Below are 19,297 nucleotides of genomic sequence, written 5' to 3' on the forward strand. Positions count from 1 at the left end.
TATCTGCCTGCATACAATTAGATCTTAGCTTTTCAATAGTGTTTTATTGGCAGTGGAAAATGCATCAGTACTTTATTGAAAGAAAGCAATAAATAATACTGTGATAAAAATAGTTCAAAAGTAGACTGTACATATTGTTACATAATCTGAAAATACACAAAAGATTAATAGAAAAACAGAACAGTAACAATGAATTTCAGTTTTACAAGCAAGTTAAAAGTGGAAAACAAAATAAGAAAAAAGACATGCTATATATATTGTTGCATAATAAATAATGCACCATCTGAACAGATCCTTGCTGGCTTTTTAATATGCCATTTACAAGTGTTGGATACATTTGCTACTCATACAGTCCAAAATGGCTACAACCATCAAAATTAAAGTCCAGACAACTCTTTAGAACAAGTTTACAAAACACAAAAGATGACTTACATAAGAAAAGTAAGGCCTTTATTAGAAGTTGCACTGCTTTAGTTTTCAGCCCATTGTACCTTCATCTTTCACTACTCATTTGACATGAGACTGCAGTGCTTCATGATTGGTCCATTAAAACTAGTTTCACCAGCATCTTTCCACAAGTGTTTTCAATCAAAAAGATCTAGGACAAAAACTCTCTGTGGCCTGTGGACTATCACCAGGAATTATTATGAAGTCTATCTTCCTCAGTTAAGGAAAAAAACAAACAAACAAAAAAACACCCAAAAAACAACCGGGTCTTGGTTTATGGCTTGTTTTCAGTCACTGTGAAGATACACTATACAAATACAGCAGAGAGTGTTATGACCGAGTCAATCACTTCTAAAACGTGTTCCGTAGTGTTATAGTTCCTCTCAGCTTTTAAAACAAGTTATATTTTAAATAAAGACAAATTCCCACTACTTGAGAAATCCTCTTTGTGGAAAGGTACAGTTCTGAAAAGAAGAACAATCATGTACCATACCTTCTACAACAACATATGTTTAACCTGAAAAAAAGTTGGACTTGTTTTCAGATCTAAGCTAACATTTTCAAAAGACAAAATATATACTGCTTGGTGTCATGATACTTTTACAAAGGTATTAAAATCCTTTTCACCTTCAGTTTCATTATTAAAAAACAATGATAATTACAGTAACTGCATAATTTACAAAACCCCTATATTACTTATAGGGACATATACATACAAGCATTACAGTACATTCAGTTGGAAAGACTAAAATTAGAATAAAAATCAGCAATGATTTGATTTGTAGACTGAATAGAAACAGAAAAAGTAAGTAACTATATAAATGAGAAGTCACATAAATATAAGAAACATTTAGATTCTAAAATATTTTCTCTATAGTACTCATGAATTTATTTGCTAATTAAAAACTCTGTAATAAAATATCTCAAAGTGTCCATTTAACAAGTATTAACAGGTTAAGGGTTCCAAATGTTCAAAATGCTGCATATCACCGGTAGAAATAGTGTGGGTAAACTGTAAAAACAACAAAACAAAAAACACACAAAAAGAAAAAACAAAATCCATTAGCAGTTTTTTTAAAAACATTTCATTCTAAGTTTCTCACAAACAGCTCAGTAGTGTAGCAGTCATGCATTGAATTATTGCCATGCCATGACGTATACAATTTCATTGCCTTCTGTAATCTTCAGTTGCAACACAAAGTAAAGCACATGAGGTCAAATATTTCTACTTCGAAGATTTTTATCCTAGGTCATCTGACTGTAGAAAATCCTGGACCGGTGGGGGAGGGCAAGACTTACAACTCCAACATCTTGAAACTAAAAAGATTTTAAGATAGCCCTGAGATTATGAACTGACAGATCCACCTGATCCAAGTTGCTACGTGCAAGAATTTCCCTTCTCAACATTTCATACGTAAGAACTCTTTGGAACTAAACTTGTATATGCAAAAAGGTTCAGTATTTGAAGAAAAGGCAGCCAATATTACAGCCAATCCCTACGAGGTAGGGATGTTACTGGTAAGAAGGGAAAGAAGCTGTAAGCAGAAGAAACAGGCAATTTATAGCCCATAGAAGATACCAGCTAGCGACAAAAAGATTCACTGGATTTTTTTTTTTTTAAATGCAATAAAGTAAAAAAAAAAAAAAAAATCTAGTTTCCAGACTTGTTTGCAAAATGAGAAATACTGTTCCACGAGAAATTACACCAGAGGCTGCTGAAGAAAAATCATTCATAAGCCAGAATACATGTATTTTGTGCTAAACACCCTTGAGTTATCAAGCTGCCTTATTGTCAGCACTGCTCACAGCTACTCAAATTTAGGCTGCAGGTAGCTAAATCCAACCAGACAGCCTAAGCAATCACAGTGGCATGAAGTATCCAAGAATTGGAGAACTATGCCATTACCCCTATAACAATTCAATATTGAAGTACATTGTAGTGGGATAACTTTGACCAAGCAAAGGCTCTGAAAGATCAATAATCTGAACTGCAGTGTCACACACTCAATTATTTTTTCCTTTACATGCCTAATTTAGTTCCCTTCCCTCCTCCCCACTTTCACTAGCTGTTTCAGCCAACCTTTGATTTCAACACTTTCTACATAGCTATGTAGCATGGGTCCTTTTTGAGGCTGTTTAAAAACAAACCCTCAAAAGAATACAATCTTTACAAAAGTAAATATTTAAAACACTCAGTCTTCATTGTAGGAAATAATCTCCAGATTTTCAATATAACAATCTGCCCTGAAAACTTGAAACAGTTTCATAACTGTGTAAATTCACTGTATTAAAATACCTGACATTTTATTTCATAAATAGCTGCTTTACTATTATACCTATCAACTTTACTCACCAGGAGAAGGCTTTAACAGGAGTAGGTCCTTACTGTAGCAGAATCCAATCTTTGTGTTCCTGATACACTGCCTATTTCAAGAAGCATGGGAAGACATGCAGAACACAGCATGCATGTTAGTTTAAAAAAAAAAAAAAATCACAGCAATGTGATTACAGCTACTGTACTCACCCAACTCTAAGGCTACAAGTTAGAAAAGCAGAATTTATTTTACAGTTTATATATTAACCACTTCCAGTTTCAGTGGCTAACAAAAAGAATTCTAAGAAAATCTGCATGCCAACTAGGACACAGAAATTGGCAAACGTAGTTTTATAAGTAATTTGTTTTCCATTTTATATAGTGTATATATTTTTCTGGTTTTTTATATCATGAAATGAAAGGGGTTCCTACATGGTAAAGACTTCACTTATTTTAACTTACAGAATTTAGCACAAAATATTTTCCAGAATTCACGTGGAAGTGACAATACTTAAAATTTAAAACAGCTCACATTTTAGAGAGTAACATCAGATGCAAAGGTCGTTTCTTTGAGCTTTATTCATAAATATAATTTTCAGAACCTGAGACAACTCTGACAGATTAGGCGGAAGTTGCTCATCCTGTCTGTTCCAATTAAATACTTTTTCCATTTATTTTTACTTGCGTTTTGTAAAACAAATTCAAGTGAAAATTTATTCTCATGGTACTAAAAAGACTGTTTTTAAGCAGACAAGATACCTCATGTAACAGGTGATCAACCTCCACTTCCAGGTGGGGTGTTTGGTGGTTTTTTTTTTTAATACATGTCTCTGTGTGTGTGCACGTGCACACGTATACATATAGATCGTTAAGTACACAGCCATAACTGAAGTAGTGATTTCAAGTACGATCAATACTTAAATGACCACTGCAGGGGCAGTAATGCACCTTTTACTCAAGTTTTAATAATCTCAAAATTATCCGACAGAGTTTACTCACATAATTTTTGAATGTATTTTACTGCATTTCAGAAGTGGGACTTACATTGGTCTAATTGCTGCTAATTAGAAATTATGCATCACATGATTAGAAGACTTCTACTAAAATGTAATTTTATTTTCCTAGTTTAACATAAATTTATCTCTAACTATAATTCTCATTTTGTTATTCCAGTGAAGTAAAAAGAAACTCCACATCTATTACAGCTTCCTGAAATTATAAAGCACTCTATGGTTAAACACAGTGTTATATATACAACCATGCACAAGGCAGATGCTTTTATGCAGCAAAAAAGGTAATTTGAACTTAATTCCCCCGTAATTTCAAGCAAAAAAGTGCATCATGCTTAAAATAATACAAAATCAATACCATCAATCTGCATCTTCTTTGGCTGCATAGAGGGTGAAGACATTGAGGTTGTAACTCTGAAATTTGCAGGAAGAGTCTCTGCTGATCCAGCAGCTAAACCTCTTATGTCCTTTGGTCTAAACTTCTTTCTCCATGAAGGTGCTCTCCTAAAGCTCTTATCATCATCCTGTTATATTGATAAACATCATTAGCAATTCAAAAAATGTAGGATTGTTACTGACATTAAAAGGATTACTGACATTCTTAAGTAAATGTATCACCGCTGAAATGAGTTGATTTTCAGAATGGCTCAGGTGCAACAGCAGCAGAGGTCTTCATTTGCAACAATCTGTGTTCACCTGCTAGAGTGTAGGCTCTTCAGCTCAGTAACTATGGAAATTCACATGCTTGGCACATTTAGAAAAATGTTTGTACTTCAAATGTTTGTACTTTATGATTTGCAGTAATTCGTAAGTGTCACATCACTCATTCTTAGGGGATATGTAGAGTGGAGCAGATCATAAAAGCTGCTTTGGGAACACTGACATATAGAGGCTTAGTTCGAACAATTGCTTTTAACCTTCAATTCTGTCTTACAGGAATGATGATACAGCTATTGTGCCTTCTCATCCTACAAATTACAGGAAGTGACAGTGAGGAAAAAAAGTGTATTAAAAACTATATTGCTGTGCAGTGTTTTGCTTAAGCACTTAGGTAAACTTAACTTGTAATTACCCAGGTGCATTTTCCCCCCATTAATGCATCTGCATCTTTGAAGTAATATTCCACTTCAAAAATACAATAGTTTAAGTCCCACTTCCAAAAATGTCTTTTGCAGTGAAGGTATTGTGTCAATGCAAATACACCCATAGTGCATCTCCATTTGCCAACCTCGCCTTTAGAAACAGTTTGATCCTTTGAATGCCATTTTACCTAAAATTTATCCCCTTTTAGAATTAGAAGACAAGTATCCTCATTGTTTGAAGAGATCTTTGTGATCAAACTGCCCTGTGCTGCTAGAACACAGCAAACATCTGTTCCCTCAAAACTCCTTCTCTTGCAGTTTGAAATCCCTAAGGAAAAATACCTTGGAAAACTATCAAGCTGCTTTCTGATGATGTTATTAAAACCTTAGTAGGGATGCATACTGAGAACAGAGCTGTCAGGATGTGCCACAGAAGGGATGAAACAAGTCCATTAGGCAAAAGATGAACAAAAAAAAAAAACAATCAAGGTTTGTCATAGCAGCCTCCTGCTTCAGCATACTGGTATATGCTTCACCTCACTGATCCAAAAGCCGTTTTAAGTCAGCACTTTCACACTTCCCCTGCGCTCTTCCTCACACCAACTTAAATTACAGCAACTTAAAAGGTTAAAGATGTAACACTCTCTCCTTTATACTACAGGTTCACAGGGACTACAGAAGTCTCACACCTAGTTTGTTGGTTTTCTACTCATTACATTTGAATGACTCATTACTGCAAGATCACAGACTGCCCAATAGAAATTACTCTGATGTGCAAACATACCTGATGGTCATCTATACCAGGATCAACAGGTATCAACAACAGATATTAACACCACAAGCTTTCTTGAAAGACACTCGAAATTATTTGAAATACTGCTCGTTAGGACGAAGTTTTGAAGCATGGTATACAGTGTCTTTATTATAGCTTGTTCATCTGCAACACTGGTCACTAATTTTCCCACATTTTGGATAGAAGATTCAGCCCAAAGTGTTGCTATTAGATCTTAACCGTCCAAGCTACAGAAAACAAACTTGCAAATCATCTCAATACTTTCACATTCAACGTTATCTTACCTAAATACACAGAAATTGCCATATTCAAAAACTTTCCAAGACAAAGAATTTCAAGTTAAGGTTTCTGCCGCTATTCTGTCAATAAAAAGCTTAAAGAGGTTCAAGCTAAATTCTTTCACTTAACAGTTCTGATAAAGTTCCCAGTACCATAAAATGGGTCAACAGCTCAAGTAACTTACTTCATCAAGTCTTCTGTCAGTGCCCAAAGCAAGGAGGTTATTAAATTCCCTCTCCAGAACAGCACGAGCCTAAAGTTTGTAGTACAAAAGAAATGGAAGTTAATTCCAAAAGATTAGTAATTAGTAACCTATAGTAATTTTTAAAATGTAATATAACCCAAATTGTTTAATAACCTCTTATCAGATTAATAAACATACTCAATACATGAAAAGTTAATTTCAAATTAAAGTTGTAACTTATTAAAAATTTAAGGAAGACTTAACAGCTCCCCATTCCCTTTGTTGTGATATGAAAATTCTTGATTTCTGCTTCAAACTTAATTATTTCAGAATAAAAACTAGCAAACAATAAACCTGATGAGTTTTACACTAATTGTTGTGAAGATGGGCTATGAGGAAAATATTCAAACAATATCTTTTGTTCGAGCAAATTTATCAACCAGAATTGTTACTAACAATTAGAAAACAGTAAGAAAAGCATAGTTCTATGTTTTTCTCTTACAGGATAATGGACAGCTTTCCATTTCTAAAGTTTCTAGAGCTGGGAATAGAAAGACAGGCACTTACCTAGAAAAAAACCAGTCAGTTCCATTTTTAACCTTCCTAGAGGGGAGAAAAACCCTATCAGCCATCAAGTAACTACTTCTTGCTTACCTGTGTGTTTTGAGTGGGTATTTGTAATAAGAGAGCTAATGCATTGTAATCAAATGATTCATCTAAGGCCACAAGTGCACCATGAACTCCGCTCTCTATAAGGTTATTCGCATATTCTTTAAGACCAATGGACACTACCCAATGGATCATTCTTTCATTGCTCCAGACAAGGACATCTATGGAGGAAAAAAAAAAGTTGCCCACTTTATATGACACACTTTTCTGAACAAATAAAACAGAGTCCTTTCTTGATCTGTATGCTGGTGTCAAGACTGATTTTCACATATACACAATTCATCATAAATTCTGTTAAGTAGTAGCCCTCAAGGAATTTTGTTATTTAACATTTAGGTTGCGATCTAATCTGCCCCTGCCTTTTTGGTGTGCGTGAAATGCTCTGAATTGGCAACAAAACTTCATGCTTAAGACTGCACTGCTCCGTGTTCGATCCTTTCCATACAGTGGCTTTCCTTGCACCCAGAAGGAATAGTCCTTGCTCAATCTCCTCCCTCTGCCTAGAGGGAGGCTGCAGTCACAGTTAGGAGACAAGTTCAGCTGGGCATAGTGTTCATGCAGATAGGGAAGACAGGGTCTTCTATTTTACACAGCCACTTAGGGGCTTGGACCTCAAGCAAGACAGATTAAATATTTGAGGAAAAAATTTTACTACTCAAGAGAAAAATCTTGTAGCAGTTTTTCATGCACTTCCTACTGAATTTGAACAGAAAGCTTTATTTATTATTGTTTAAAGCTTTATTATTTATTAGTTTTATAATCTTGTCTACCTTTAAGTTCTGAAGGTGTTCAATTTAGTAATGCAGACTTACCTTCAGCTTGTGTATGCATACTACTGCACCCTTCCACAATCATAAATTTAAAGTGGAAAGTAAACATATTAGAAGTTTGCTGGAAGGCATTTCTTACTGTAACAATTCAACAATCAGTATACTTTTATCTTCAAACTTTTTCAAGTAAAAAACATTGTAGAGTAGCATTTACAGGTTCAGCCCAAATGTCAAAAACTATGTTCGTACAAGTAGGTTTTTTTACACTACTCAGGAATGCCTATACCAATCGAACTGTTATGACGATCCACAGCATGTTTCTGGCTTGTGTCAACTAGCATTCTTCCCAAACAATTCCCAGGAGGAATCGAACAGTTTTATGTTCCAAGGAGCTACGCCCTAAAGGCAATAGATGCAGCCATACCATTTAGGAGGCTAAAAAAAAGCCTACCAGCCACAACACAGGCTTGTTTCATGCCAGTTAGTTGCAATTCCTGGGAACATTCTCGGGCACAATGAGTAGAATAACCACCAAAAGGTATCAACAGTTTAAAAGGGGAAGAGCAAGCATAGAGTCTTCTAAGCAAATTCTGTACAAGGTAACCCTGAAATTTTAGTCTAAGCTGTCAGAAAAGACTTCTGGTATTAGACAGGGGACAAAATTTCTATGAGAAAAATACTGTGAAAACCTTCATTCTCCTAAAACATTTAGTTTTGTTTCAAACTTCAGAGCAGTAAGAGTTTCAAAAATGTCTGCATTTGTAGCACATCTCTGCATGACTGAATGATTTAATGATGTGTTTCATGATTCACTGTTTGGGTTCTGCATCCAGACACATCTGCTCTATTTAACACTTCATATTTTATAAATAATTCCTCCCTCTAATGCCCCTTTTTTTCCCCTCCAATAAATTTTTGAGGCAGATCAGCAAAAACACGTTAGAATCAGACCAAGATGAAGATAACGCACTAACCCTTAATTTCATTCTGGCTTTCTTCTCTTTTTCTTTCAAGTTCTTTTCGATCATAATTCAGTCTTCGTAGGCACATAATGCCACACTGAAAACTGTTTCTGTTTAGAAAAAAAAATTTTTTAGAAAAAAACAGATACAGAAACATTTATTGTAAGTTAGGTTTCCAACTTAAATCTATTTACCTGTGAAAGCTGTCCACCATTTTAAGTTGCCCACGCAGATCTTTTTTAGTTAAATGATCCAGCATTCGAGCATCAACAAGACATTCCATGAAATAGCTGCGATACTGAGGGAGCCCCAGACTAGGGAGCCATTCATTGCCGATCCACTCATGGTTCATATCACCATATGCTAACGTCTGTTTTTAAAAGATGAATGAATAAGCTTATTAAAATGAGAAATAAAAGAGAAAAGCTTTTTTAGACAACGTATTTTAAAGAAAAAAGTAAAACATAAAACAATGCTTACTTAATTCTTAAGCTGTAAAGATAAGCAAATAAAAATATTGAATACTACATGTATGTTTTCTGAAGAAGTCAACCTCATGAAGAAAAGCAAGTTTAGATATTCCGATCAGCAAGTAAAACTGACTTTATTTAATGTTAAAGAATATGAAAAAATATTCAAAAACTAATAAAAATAAAAAAGACTAATCTACTGTTTTGATAGCAAGAGCCATAGAATTTCATTTTGTTAAGATGCTAAAAAAACCTGTATCTCTTGAAAACTGGGCGGGGGGGGGATTCTTATTTTTCACAGGACCATATAAATACAGGATATAAAAAAAACCAAAACACAACTGCAGGGCTTTGTTTTTTTTAATACTTAACTGTTTTCAGCAAGTGATCCCAATCAAGTAAGCAAAAAAAGATAAAAACCCACTACTGAAGAAAAAGCAATTCTAAATGCTAGTCCTTATCCTAAAAACAAAAGCCCCCAAACAAATAGAACAAACGAGCAAACAAACAAGCAAACCCACAAAAACCCCACTTCCTTCACTGTAGTTTTGACCAGCAAATCAGGCATTTTTTGGAGAAAACTTATAAAAATAAGGGAGTCTGAAACTATGCATCTAATCATTCCTTGAACAACAAAACCCAGCAGTTCTTTTTTTTTTTTCTCAAAAGTCAAGGGTAATAATTCATTTTTACTGTGCAATTAAAATTCAAAAGCTTTATTTCCCCTCTAGAGGAAGCTTTTTCTAGAAAGGAGCAAGGTCACATAGAAACGCATTCCTTCAAGCCATCGCTAGATAGCAGACTGAAAGAGCATGTTACTCTTTTAACAGAGAGACAAGCTATGATTGTTACCATCGACAATCTGCACATGAGTATCTGAGATGTAGTTAATGGGACTTAAACAGGTTCAGGCTGGAGTGCAGCCAAGCAAGAATAGACTATACTGTCCAAAGATACAGGTCACAGGCAAAGCCTAAGTTTTGTTTATATCCCTATATAAAATACTCAACTATCTCAATACCTGAAGATACAATTAGGATTTGTCACCACTTTAAGGGAAAACAATTAATCAAGGAGGATTACAGAATTAGTGCACAGAAATCTGCTTAACTATCTAGGCTCAGTATGTCTTGTAGCACACCTGTGATAGCGGCCAGGTTGAACAAGGACTTTCTGCACATGGCAGATATTCTTGTTGAACTTCTGGCTTCCCAGAGAGCCATCCCCCACCAAAACACTCCACACTTTGTCATGAAATAATTTAAAAATTTGATCTAGTATGTTCAATGCATAGAATACAACAATGCTTATTAAGAAAGAGTAACTACATTTTGGTGATTCATAAGCTAGAGGATAAATATTTCCGAAAAATAATGACAACAAAGACTTCTGAATATTCTTCCCCTGACAGCCCTATTATTAAAAATCTTTATGCATAGCTTTTTTGTCATGTACTATGTAACAAAGTATTTCACAAGTTTTCAATGATGAACCACCAAATCTTGGGAGTTCCAGAAAATATTCTAATATTTAAATTGCCTAAATATAAAAGTGTATCTTCCAAGCATGTATTATACAGAGATAAATAAGCCTGTAGTATCCCCCTCTCCCAATCCCCAAGCCACACCAAGAGTCACTAAGAGAAACTGCTATAAAGGAAAAACAGATTCTTTCATGCTCTAATTATTGTGACAGCTTACATATAGTCTATAATATTACATAAAGTTTCCAACCTGAGCCCAGCTTCCCTCCTCATCTTCCTGTTACGTGGTTAGAAAAGCAAAAGAACACATACGTATTAGTATTTAAGTTTAGTAAGAATATCAAAGTTAAAGACACACTGCAAGACTCTAAGTCTACTGCATACCAAAAAAGTCTAGATAAAGCAAGCATCATGCATTGTGAAAAAATATACAAGGCACTTATTTCATATGAGAGGTTGCAAAACCCATCTACTGATTAAGTTTTCTGGAGAGAAGAAATTTCTGCACAAATAATTCAATTTGTCTATTAGTTAATCAAATCGGAGCTCCATTTTACAGATTAGAAAGAGTTTTGTTTACGATCTTATCAATGTTGATTTTTTTTTTTCCCCTTCTGGAAAAAAAAACTATCAATATGCAGGTTACAAGGTTAATAATTAGAAGAAGCAATGATCCACAATTTTAATGCATTAATGTGAAGGAAAAAAAAAAGAAAAAGAAAAAAAGGCACTTGATTCAAATGTTCAGAAAGTGGGAAAAGCACTCTAAGGAACAGAAGTGGCAACACTGTAAACTAACCGTTTGTTGTGTGGCTGTAAGATTTTCCATTTCTTCATGTGTTACCCAGACATTTCCCGTGGTCTAATATGACCCCACAGGGAACCAATCCCATCCAGTGAAAGGAAAGCAGTAACAAAGAGGAAAGGTTGCAGAACATATAAGCAATCGGTACATGTAAGGAGCAGGCATGGGCAAAAGCAATGGTTTCTAAAGTCTTAAGTATAGGTATATCTATTGAAAGTAATGGCATGGAATAAAAGCCTATTAACATGGATCACTTTTCTTCAAAGATATTAACAAAACTGAATGAGATAAACAGCTTACACTGATGTAATTAATGGGCAAACACTTGACTCTGCTCTAATCCGAAAAATGCATTTGTAGTCTAATACGTAACCCCAGGAATCTCAGAAATAACTCTAGAATGCAGGGCAGAGAGACTCATGAGAGGGAATTCATGCTAACCTTAAGTGTCTAAATTTACTATAGTATAGAGACAGGTGGACTCCTAGTTTATGTAGTCTGTATCATTATCTGGAGTTAATGGCCTTATACAAGGATTAAAAGAGCCTCCAACTACTTTACAAATTTCTGTATGCACATGTGTGTTTCATCTGTGTTATAAATTCTTCTGAGGCCAAAAGATGAAGCAAATAACATGTACTCTAAATATTTTGGATTATATACTTACACTGATATATACTTCTCTTTCCCTTAAGAAAGACAATGTAGTTATTCCTTCATTTAATTTCCATGAAAGGAAGAAACAGCCTATATTTAAAACACGTGTTCCTCTACAATGTAATGTTTCCAGAAATTCTTATTTGAAGCTCAAGTCCTTTCAGTTACATGGTTATGGTAGAATTTTTGGAAATTCTAATGGTTCTAAAAGATGTTTAATGCTAGGTCACTTTCCTTACCGTCCTTGAGGTGGGAGGGGCAGATGGACTCGTTAGTGACATGATTTCCTGAATGGCCAGCCTCAGCTTCAGTCTGTGCAGAGGATTACTAATTCCAATTTCACGCTGTATTTCTGTATCAGACAAGGCTGACATGATAGCACCACTTTTCACATTTGCTCGGCAAGCAGCCACATACCAGGCTGGCATCCCAACCCACAACTGAAACACAAAAAAAAAAAAAAGGAAGTAAGCAGGATCTGGAAAACATTCCTGGCTCCAAAACCTTAGATTCTTCAGAAGTCTGTACACTGGAGGGGGGGTGTGTGTGTTAATTATTTATTTTGGAAGCACCACTTACCTCCAACCACACAACAACAGTAGGCCCATCCCACTGTGCAAAAGGCAAACCTTGTCTTCTGGCTTCCTCTAGCAACTCATGCCTACAATGACAGAAACAGCTATTAATAACAAAGAGAAACTAGTTATAACTAGATGTTACCATTTAAACACTGCATTCGGTTTACTATCTTCTTTCCAATAGTTCGCTTTCTCCCTTTCTCAGCCTTGTATGATATACCCACTAAGGCAGCCACAGCACACGTACAAGGACTACGTAGTGATGTAAGCTGAACCAGATAGGAAATTTCAGAGTGGCAGAGATGCTGGATCTTGCCTTTCAGAAATTTGTGTCTGAAACTGCTACTGACACTCTAACCAACACTGCCAACACAAAGTGAAGATGTCAGACTTATTTGTCAATCAGATCTTCAGTTGCTGCAATTTTCTGTTCAGCAAATTAAGTCTGAACCAAAGTAGTCATTTTTCCTCAACATGCAGATTTGAAACCTGTGGAAATGTATGAGTACATCAGATACCCATGCCATCGAAACAGTACTGTCCCATCAAGCTGTCGAGGCTGGAAATTGGGACAGTAATCATTTAATTGGTGAATTTCAGTTTGCAACAGTGAGCCTGTCAGAATTTCAGGCATAGCTTCAGACAACCATTATATTCAGAGACCCACACTTTGGCAATTATATTCTGAAAGGCTATGTAGTGAAACCCAGCTTTCATCTCCTATGATGACACCATTTCCTTTGTTATTCTGAAACAGAAGAGAGTGAAGTTTAATATTGACAATTCAGCTTACAGAAACAATGGAAGCTCACAAGATCCCTATAAATAGCTGCCAAAAATGTTCAATAAACCAAGAGACAAAAACTAGTGTTGCGGGTACAAGCATGCAATGCTGCTTGGATACGTCTGTGTGGAAAAAAAAAGGATAAAGTCTGAAAAAAGTGTATTTAAGCTGCTTTTGAAAACTGGTTGTATATGGTTAAGTCTCCACTCACTCTCCTCAGAAGTTTAAAAAAAAACAACTTCATCTAACTGGACAATTTTTACTGTTTAATGCTTTTTATTCATACCTGCAAGTGTAGAATTAAGAAGAGAAGCAGCAATACTACAGTTTGAAGATCCTACATTATATATTTATCATTTTCTCACAATTTAAACCAAACAAAATCTCCCTGCCTTCAGAACTGTATTGTTGAATAGATGCAAGATCATAAAATATTTAGAAGTTACAGATGTTAAAAAACTACCACACAAACCATCTTGAAAAGGGGTCACTGACAGACTAGTAGCTTTCTTTGCTACTACTGCAAAACAGATATGCAGTATTCAGCTCTTTTAGACAAGCTAGCATACCTAGGATCTTCATGTTATATTGGTAGATAACTAAATATAAAAATATAATCAATTCAGTAATCAATAAATATACTAGCAACTGTTTTATCAATAGACAGTACTTCTCCACCTGCATGGCAATAAACTCCTATTGCTCTAGAAGAGCCTCCCAATACTTCATCCTAATTAAATGTACTGCCCAGGAATGAAAAAAGGGGAGGAAGGAAGGAACTGCCAGATAACTTCTTAAAAATAATCGTTCTAATGTACCCATTTTAAGACCCAACAATTAAGGTGGAAATAGTGTTCAGCAGTTAGCAGCTCAATAGCTAGATTTATTAACAAAGAAGAGAAGACCATAAGAGCTAATACGTATTTGTACACTTCAAAAAAGATATATATAATTCTAAATTAGGAATAAAGGATGAGCTATTTTCCTGCTACTGCAGAACACATGACATTAATCCCACAAATCACTAGCCCTGAACACATTTAGCTTTGTTGCACTTTGTTGTTTAAAGATTAGAAAATGAGAAAAAAAAGTTAGCAAGATATTAAAAAAATACTGCTTGGTAAGAACAGAATAAAATGCTTAATACTGTATTTGACACAGAAAGGAATACAATGTTTTTTCCAAGTAGTTTAACTTCAAATTTGGTGTCTTTGTCTTCCTTTTTGGTGGTTGTGGTAACATGACTGTGCAGCGGGGGAGGCCCACTAGTGATGAAAGAGCACAGACATGCCCAGAATAGCCTCTGTTTTGACTAGGGTGACCCAAAAAGAGCATGCGATCCCTGCCTCTCCCCAGCTTATAAAGCTGCTTGGGGTATTGTATGTAATTCAGAGAACTGGAGTGTAATTTCTGAAAGTTTTATAAGTCTCCCTGCGTACTTCAGGTTAACCATGAAACAGCAAATCATTTGGAGATGAGCAGTACAGGGAACGTATCAAAAGCATAAGGTGAGGTTATGATGCAAACTTTAAACTCATGGTGGTATTGCATGCAGAAAACAATTGTGTGGCTGGAAGGAAGTGTTACGTGATGGAGGCAAACATGTAGAAATAGAAACAAATCAAAAATGTTTAAGAGATAACTTTATGCAGAAATTATTCAATGGATCCAAAGAGGAACACATCCATGAAGTAGAAAATTAACTGTGGAATTTAATCATATGCAAGAAGAGACAGAAACTTCCTTGCATGAGGAATCATTAAACTGAAAGCTCAAGACAACACAGGGACAAAACATCTCATGGGAAGAATTCAAAGGCAGCTGCTGTTTTATCTGCAAATGATGCAAGTTTTCCTATAGCAGGGAACTTCACTTTTCCAGCAATTCCATTCCAACTTTACCAAGAAACTTGCTGCATTCCAGCAATACATGATCAGATTATGTAAAGATCACAACTGACATGCCGGTTTAGTTTCACAGGCCATCCAATTATACCATTTAAGAAGTGGGTGCAAAATCCAGCCTCATATCTTAGTGAGGAAAAAAAATATCGCACTAGTGTTGGCAGTGTTAACAGATGGTATAAAGCTGGCACTGTGAAGGATAAAAGAATGTCAAAGGAGTAGCTGGCTACTGCAATAACCCTTAGGTGACAAAACCAAGGGATAGATGTCTACAGACTTAATAAAAAGTTGGCTGAACATCACTTGGAATGGGAGACCAAATGTGCTGCTGCAAGGGGGGAACACTTGTTGTTAGACATGTTCAAAAGGCATCTAATGCCAGCTGTGGAGAACAAAGAAATTGTGGTCATCTGGGATGAGAAATGATGTCAAAACTGCAGGTGTTTGGTGTAGTGAACACACAAGGCCCTTTAAAGACCATCTGAAGTATTTGTATTTAGAATGGCTCTTGGCAGGCAAGCATATGCTAACCCCACAAGGAAAACAAAGCAGCCTGGAGCTACATCACTTTGTCACTGGATTAAGACAGCATGGGAATGGATAAATCCAGAACTTGTAGCCAAAGGGGACTGCTGTATTCCAGATTTCTTGGATGGAACTGAAGACAACTGATTTGGAAGAAGTTCAGAGTAGAGAAAACACTGTAGAGAAGGTGGTGAAGAGAGTGACAGTGATGGAAATGACAGAGCTGCAAGGTGTAGAAACTGAAGGGCAACAGTAGTAAAACACGAGATAAAAAGACTAGTTTCAGGCAGAGCATCAGTGGAAAGTTATATCCCTATTATATATTGATTAAAAGTATGTAATAAACTTTTTGTGTATAACTTTTTTTAAGAAGAGTTATCTTAAATTTAGGGTTGCCTTCCTTTTTGATTAATACAGTATTAAGTTTGTTGTGTTGTACACAGAAAAGCACAAATACAGTTGTGGCAAACACTGTCAACAGTACAGCTCACCAAGATGATGAACAGCATGAACAAGACACTAAAACCAACTTAAATTTAGTAAACAAAGAGCAATGGTTTTACAGAAATACATCTACCTTGGAAATGAATTGCCACAAATATCTACTATTGCTAAACAACTTTCAAACCCCAAATTACAGAACTAATGCCATCTAAGTATGGTTTAATATTTCCATTATAAAAATTCACACCATGCAAATTAAGACAAGACATTGAACTAGCATTCACACTGAACTAGATGACACTGGATTTATTTCAGCAACACATTTTCACAATAAATTCTTTTGAATCTAGTATCTCCTCTCATGATTACAATTTTTTTGAAAAAGTTAGAGCTTTTAATATATTGCTAAAAAATCCAAATGAGATTTATCATAATTTCACAACAATCCTAATAAAATAAATACAAACTTACCCTGATTTTGCACTACCACATCAAATGGTAAACAAAAGGAAAATAAAACAATGAAGGAAAAATATAAAACTAGGATTAAACTGAACTCAAAGGCATACAAAAACAGACAAATAATGTATACTGTAATTTCGTTCTGTAACTATAAATAGGTTTTTGTTAGTAAAGACATTGAATACTGCCCTCAGCCTGTTTGTGTGCATGCATGCAGAAATCAGAGATAAGCAAGCAAATAGGGATTAGAGACAGCTATAAATAGAAATAGCTGCCATTGTTCCAAGCATTCAGGTAACTGGAATTTTTTGCTGAATACAGGATTTTATAAGTGAACAGTCAGCCTTGAGAATTTGTTTTACCACCACCCTCCTCCAATATCAAAGTGAAAAGCAATTCAGAGCAGTTTTATCACTTTTTCGTAATGAACTTCTCAAGAAGGCAGCAAGGGATCTTTGACACTTTGTGATAATATTGCTTCCTATCTTCAGAATACCTGTCAGGATTCTGAAACAGCTGGATTAAAGTATCTTGCTGGGATTTTTAAAATGGTAAGATTTATTTCTCATGGAAGTTCAAAGGGTTCTGCTGCTGCTCTCAGCAGTAAGAGTAATAAAAATAAACATTAGGATACGTGTCTTCATCAACACATTCCTGTTTCATACCCACTTTCACTGAAATATCTGAATTGTAGATACCTTCCTGTGAATAAGCACATACCCGTATTTAATAGCTAGGCAAGGCAATTTCAAACTAAAAGTTTTCATTTGTCTAACAGAGACACTTGCCTTTTAAGCAACCAACAACATGCAGCCATGAGGTATACTTTAAGTAATATCAGGAAATTTTTGAAAGGCAGAATGTTTACAAAGAAAAGTCATGATTTATCTGCAACTGCATTTTTGTATTTATTAAAGCAAGACAGTATAGACTGTTTTACTGTAGAATTAAATTTGTTGCTGGTATTGAGAAAGATCTATATTGTTCAAAGAACAGGCCTACCACTATTTAGATATGACCAGACTAGAACTATTTATTCAACCAAGATGTGGTACGACTTTAAAGATCTGTAGAAAAGGGAAAATACCAGATCATAATAAGGTACGATTGCCTTCAGTGTAACAGTCTGAAGAAAAACAGCTGAGTGTTCTGTTATACAAACAAAACCACATTCCATTCTGACTTTTCAAACCAACACACTGCTGGTTTTCATTAGCAGTCACCAGGCATTACTCTTATTTGTTAATAGAGCTTAGGTACTGCAAGAAATCTCTCACAAAGAGAAAATTAGCCCACTTTCTTTTCAACATTCACTATTCTGTCTTCAGAAGGCAAGTAAAAAAGCAAGGCATGTCTGATCTTGGTCAGCTTTTTTGACACAGAGTAAAGACAGCTGAATAGAACAGAAGCAACAAAAGTTCAAGGTATATGGCTCAGCTTTGAGTGGAAAAATGCAAAGAATGCCTGATCCTATTTACATAAATTTGAGTGTTTCCTGTATTACCATATAAGTATCAAGTCAAGATTTCTACTAGTAGCGATATCTATTCTTCACCTATGATTATAGTCTTTGCTTCATCTTTTCCAAGTCTGGGAACAACAAAGCATGCAATAGATACTCAAAAGTTGAACAGTAAAGTAAAGATTTTCTTGGACACACACTGAAAAAATTCTTGTGACTAGTAAAAGGTAACTGCGTACCTAGAAGGTGCCATTACAAAGGAAATAGTCACAATTTATAAAAAAAAGAGGAAGTCAGGGTTATATAGTGCAAGGAAAAAAGATTTCAGCTGTTAAAATGTATGAGAGAAAACACAAAGACAACCTTAAATAGAAGTGAAAAAATCGGTGAACGCAGCAGCAGTTAGCAGCTGCAACACAAAAGGAAACACTTTCAGTCACCTGCTAGAAAGGAACCAGCAAATGCATACAGAAGGATGTCTGTACAGAACATCTCGTGCTTTCATTCTGTCAACTCTTTCACACTCCAGAGCAAGTAACAGCCAAAGGCAACTTTGGGAAATCTTCCAAATGAATTAAACCCAAAGCAGGTACTAAATATAACAAATTTGGGGGAGGGTTTGATAAGAGTCCAATTTTATCTCCATGTTTGTTTATTACAGCATTTCAACAATAAATTTTCAGCATTGAAATTCATTTCAAAGTTACCACGACATATGCTACCATTAAAGTTGTGGAAAAAAATAGTAAAAAAAATTCTAGAGGCTTATTAGCCATAGCACCATACTAGGCAAAAACACCTGAAAACAAAACAAAACAAAAAAAGAAAACAAAACATTTTTAAACAAAGCAATACCTTAACAACAGAGGATTAAAAATATTTGATAACTTACTTTTTCTGCATTTTCCTGTTTTTTTCTGCCTGACCTCCAAGCTTGCTGAGACCTAATGCATCCTGAGAGGAACTATCTGCTTCTGCCATGCCAACTACAAAAAAACCCAAAACAAAAACCAGTCTTGTTATCTTCTCAGTTCTGGCCAGTTGTAACTCAAAAATCACTACTGCTTTCTTGAACAAAACTATTTAATCCTTTGTAATACTACTGATCAGAAATGTACAAAGCCAAACCTCCAAGACCATCTACCACGTCATTCTCTAGTTGAATACATACCCATCACAATGGTGCATAAACATAGGAAAATCAGATTGCTAT

General features: G+C 35.3%; 1 protein-coding gene across 1 annotated transcript in view; it reads right to left on the bottom strand.

The window, feature by feature from the left end:
- Positions 1–1,175: 1,175 nt before the first annotated feature.
- Positions 1,176–19,297, bottom strand: part of PPFIA1 (protein tyrosine phosphatase, receptor type, f polypeptide (PTPRF), interacting protein (liprin), alpha 1) — a 57,122-nt gene continuing 39,000 nt past the window's right edge. The window contains exons 20-30 of the mRNA XM_010563680.1: positions 18,977–19,070; positions 12,505–12,586; positions 12,165–12,365; positions 11,263–11,325; positions 10,714–10,740; positions 8,705–8,880; positions 8,523–8,620; positions 6,764–6,939; positions 6,110–6,178; positions 4,130–4,295; positions 1,176–1,459 (exon numbers count right to left, since the gene is read on the bottom strand). Coding sequence (XP_010561982.1) covers positions 1,434–1,459; positions 4,130–4,295; positions 6,110–6,178; positions 6,764–6,939; positions 8,523–8,620; positions 8,705–8,880; positions 10,714–10,740; positions 11,263–11,325; positions 12,165–12,365; positions 12,505–12,586; positions 18,977–19,070 — 1,178 coding nt within the window. The 3' untranslated portion in view covers positions 1,176–1,433. The remainder of the gene's footprint in view (positions 1,460–4,129; positions 4,296–6,109; positions 6,179–6,763; positions 6,940–8,522; positions 8,621–8,704; positions 8,881–10,713; positions 10,741–11,262; positions 11,326–12,164; positions 12,366–12,504; positions 12,587–18,976; positions 19,071–19,297) is intronic.

Source organism: Haliaeetus leucocephalus, unplaced genomic scaffold (assembly GCF_000737465.1).
Source record: "Haliaeetus leucocephalus isolate CR32 unplaced genomic scaffold, Haliaeetus_leucocephalus-4.0 Scaffold173, whole genome shotgun sequence".
Taxonomy (NCBI): domain Eukaryota; kingdom Metazoa; phylum Chordata; class Aves; order Accipitriformes; family Accipitridae; genus Haliaeetus; species Haliaeetus leucocephalus.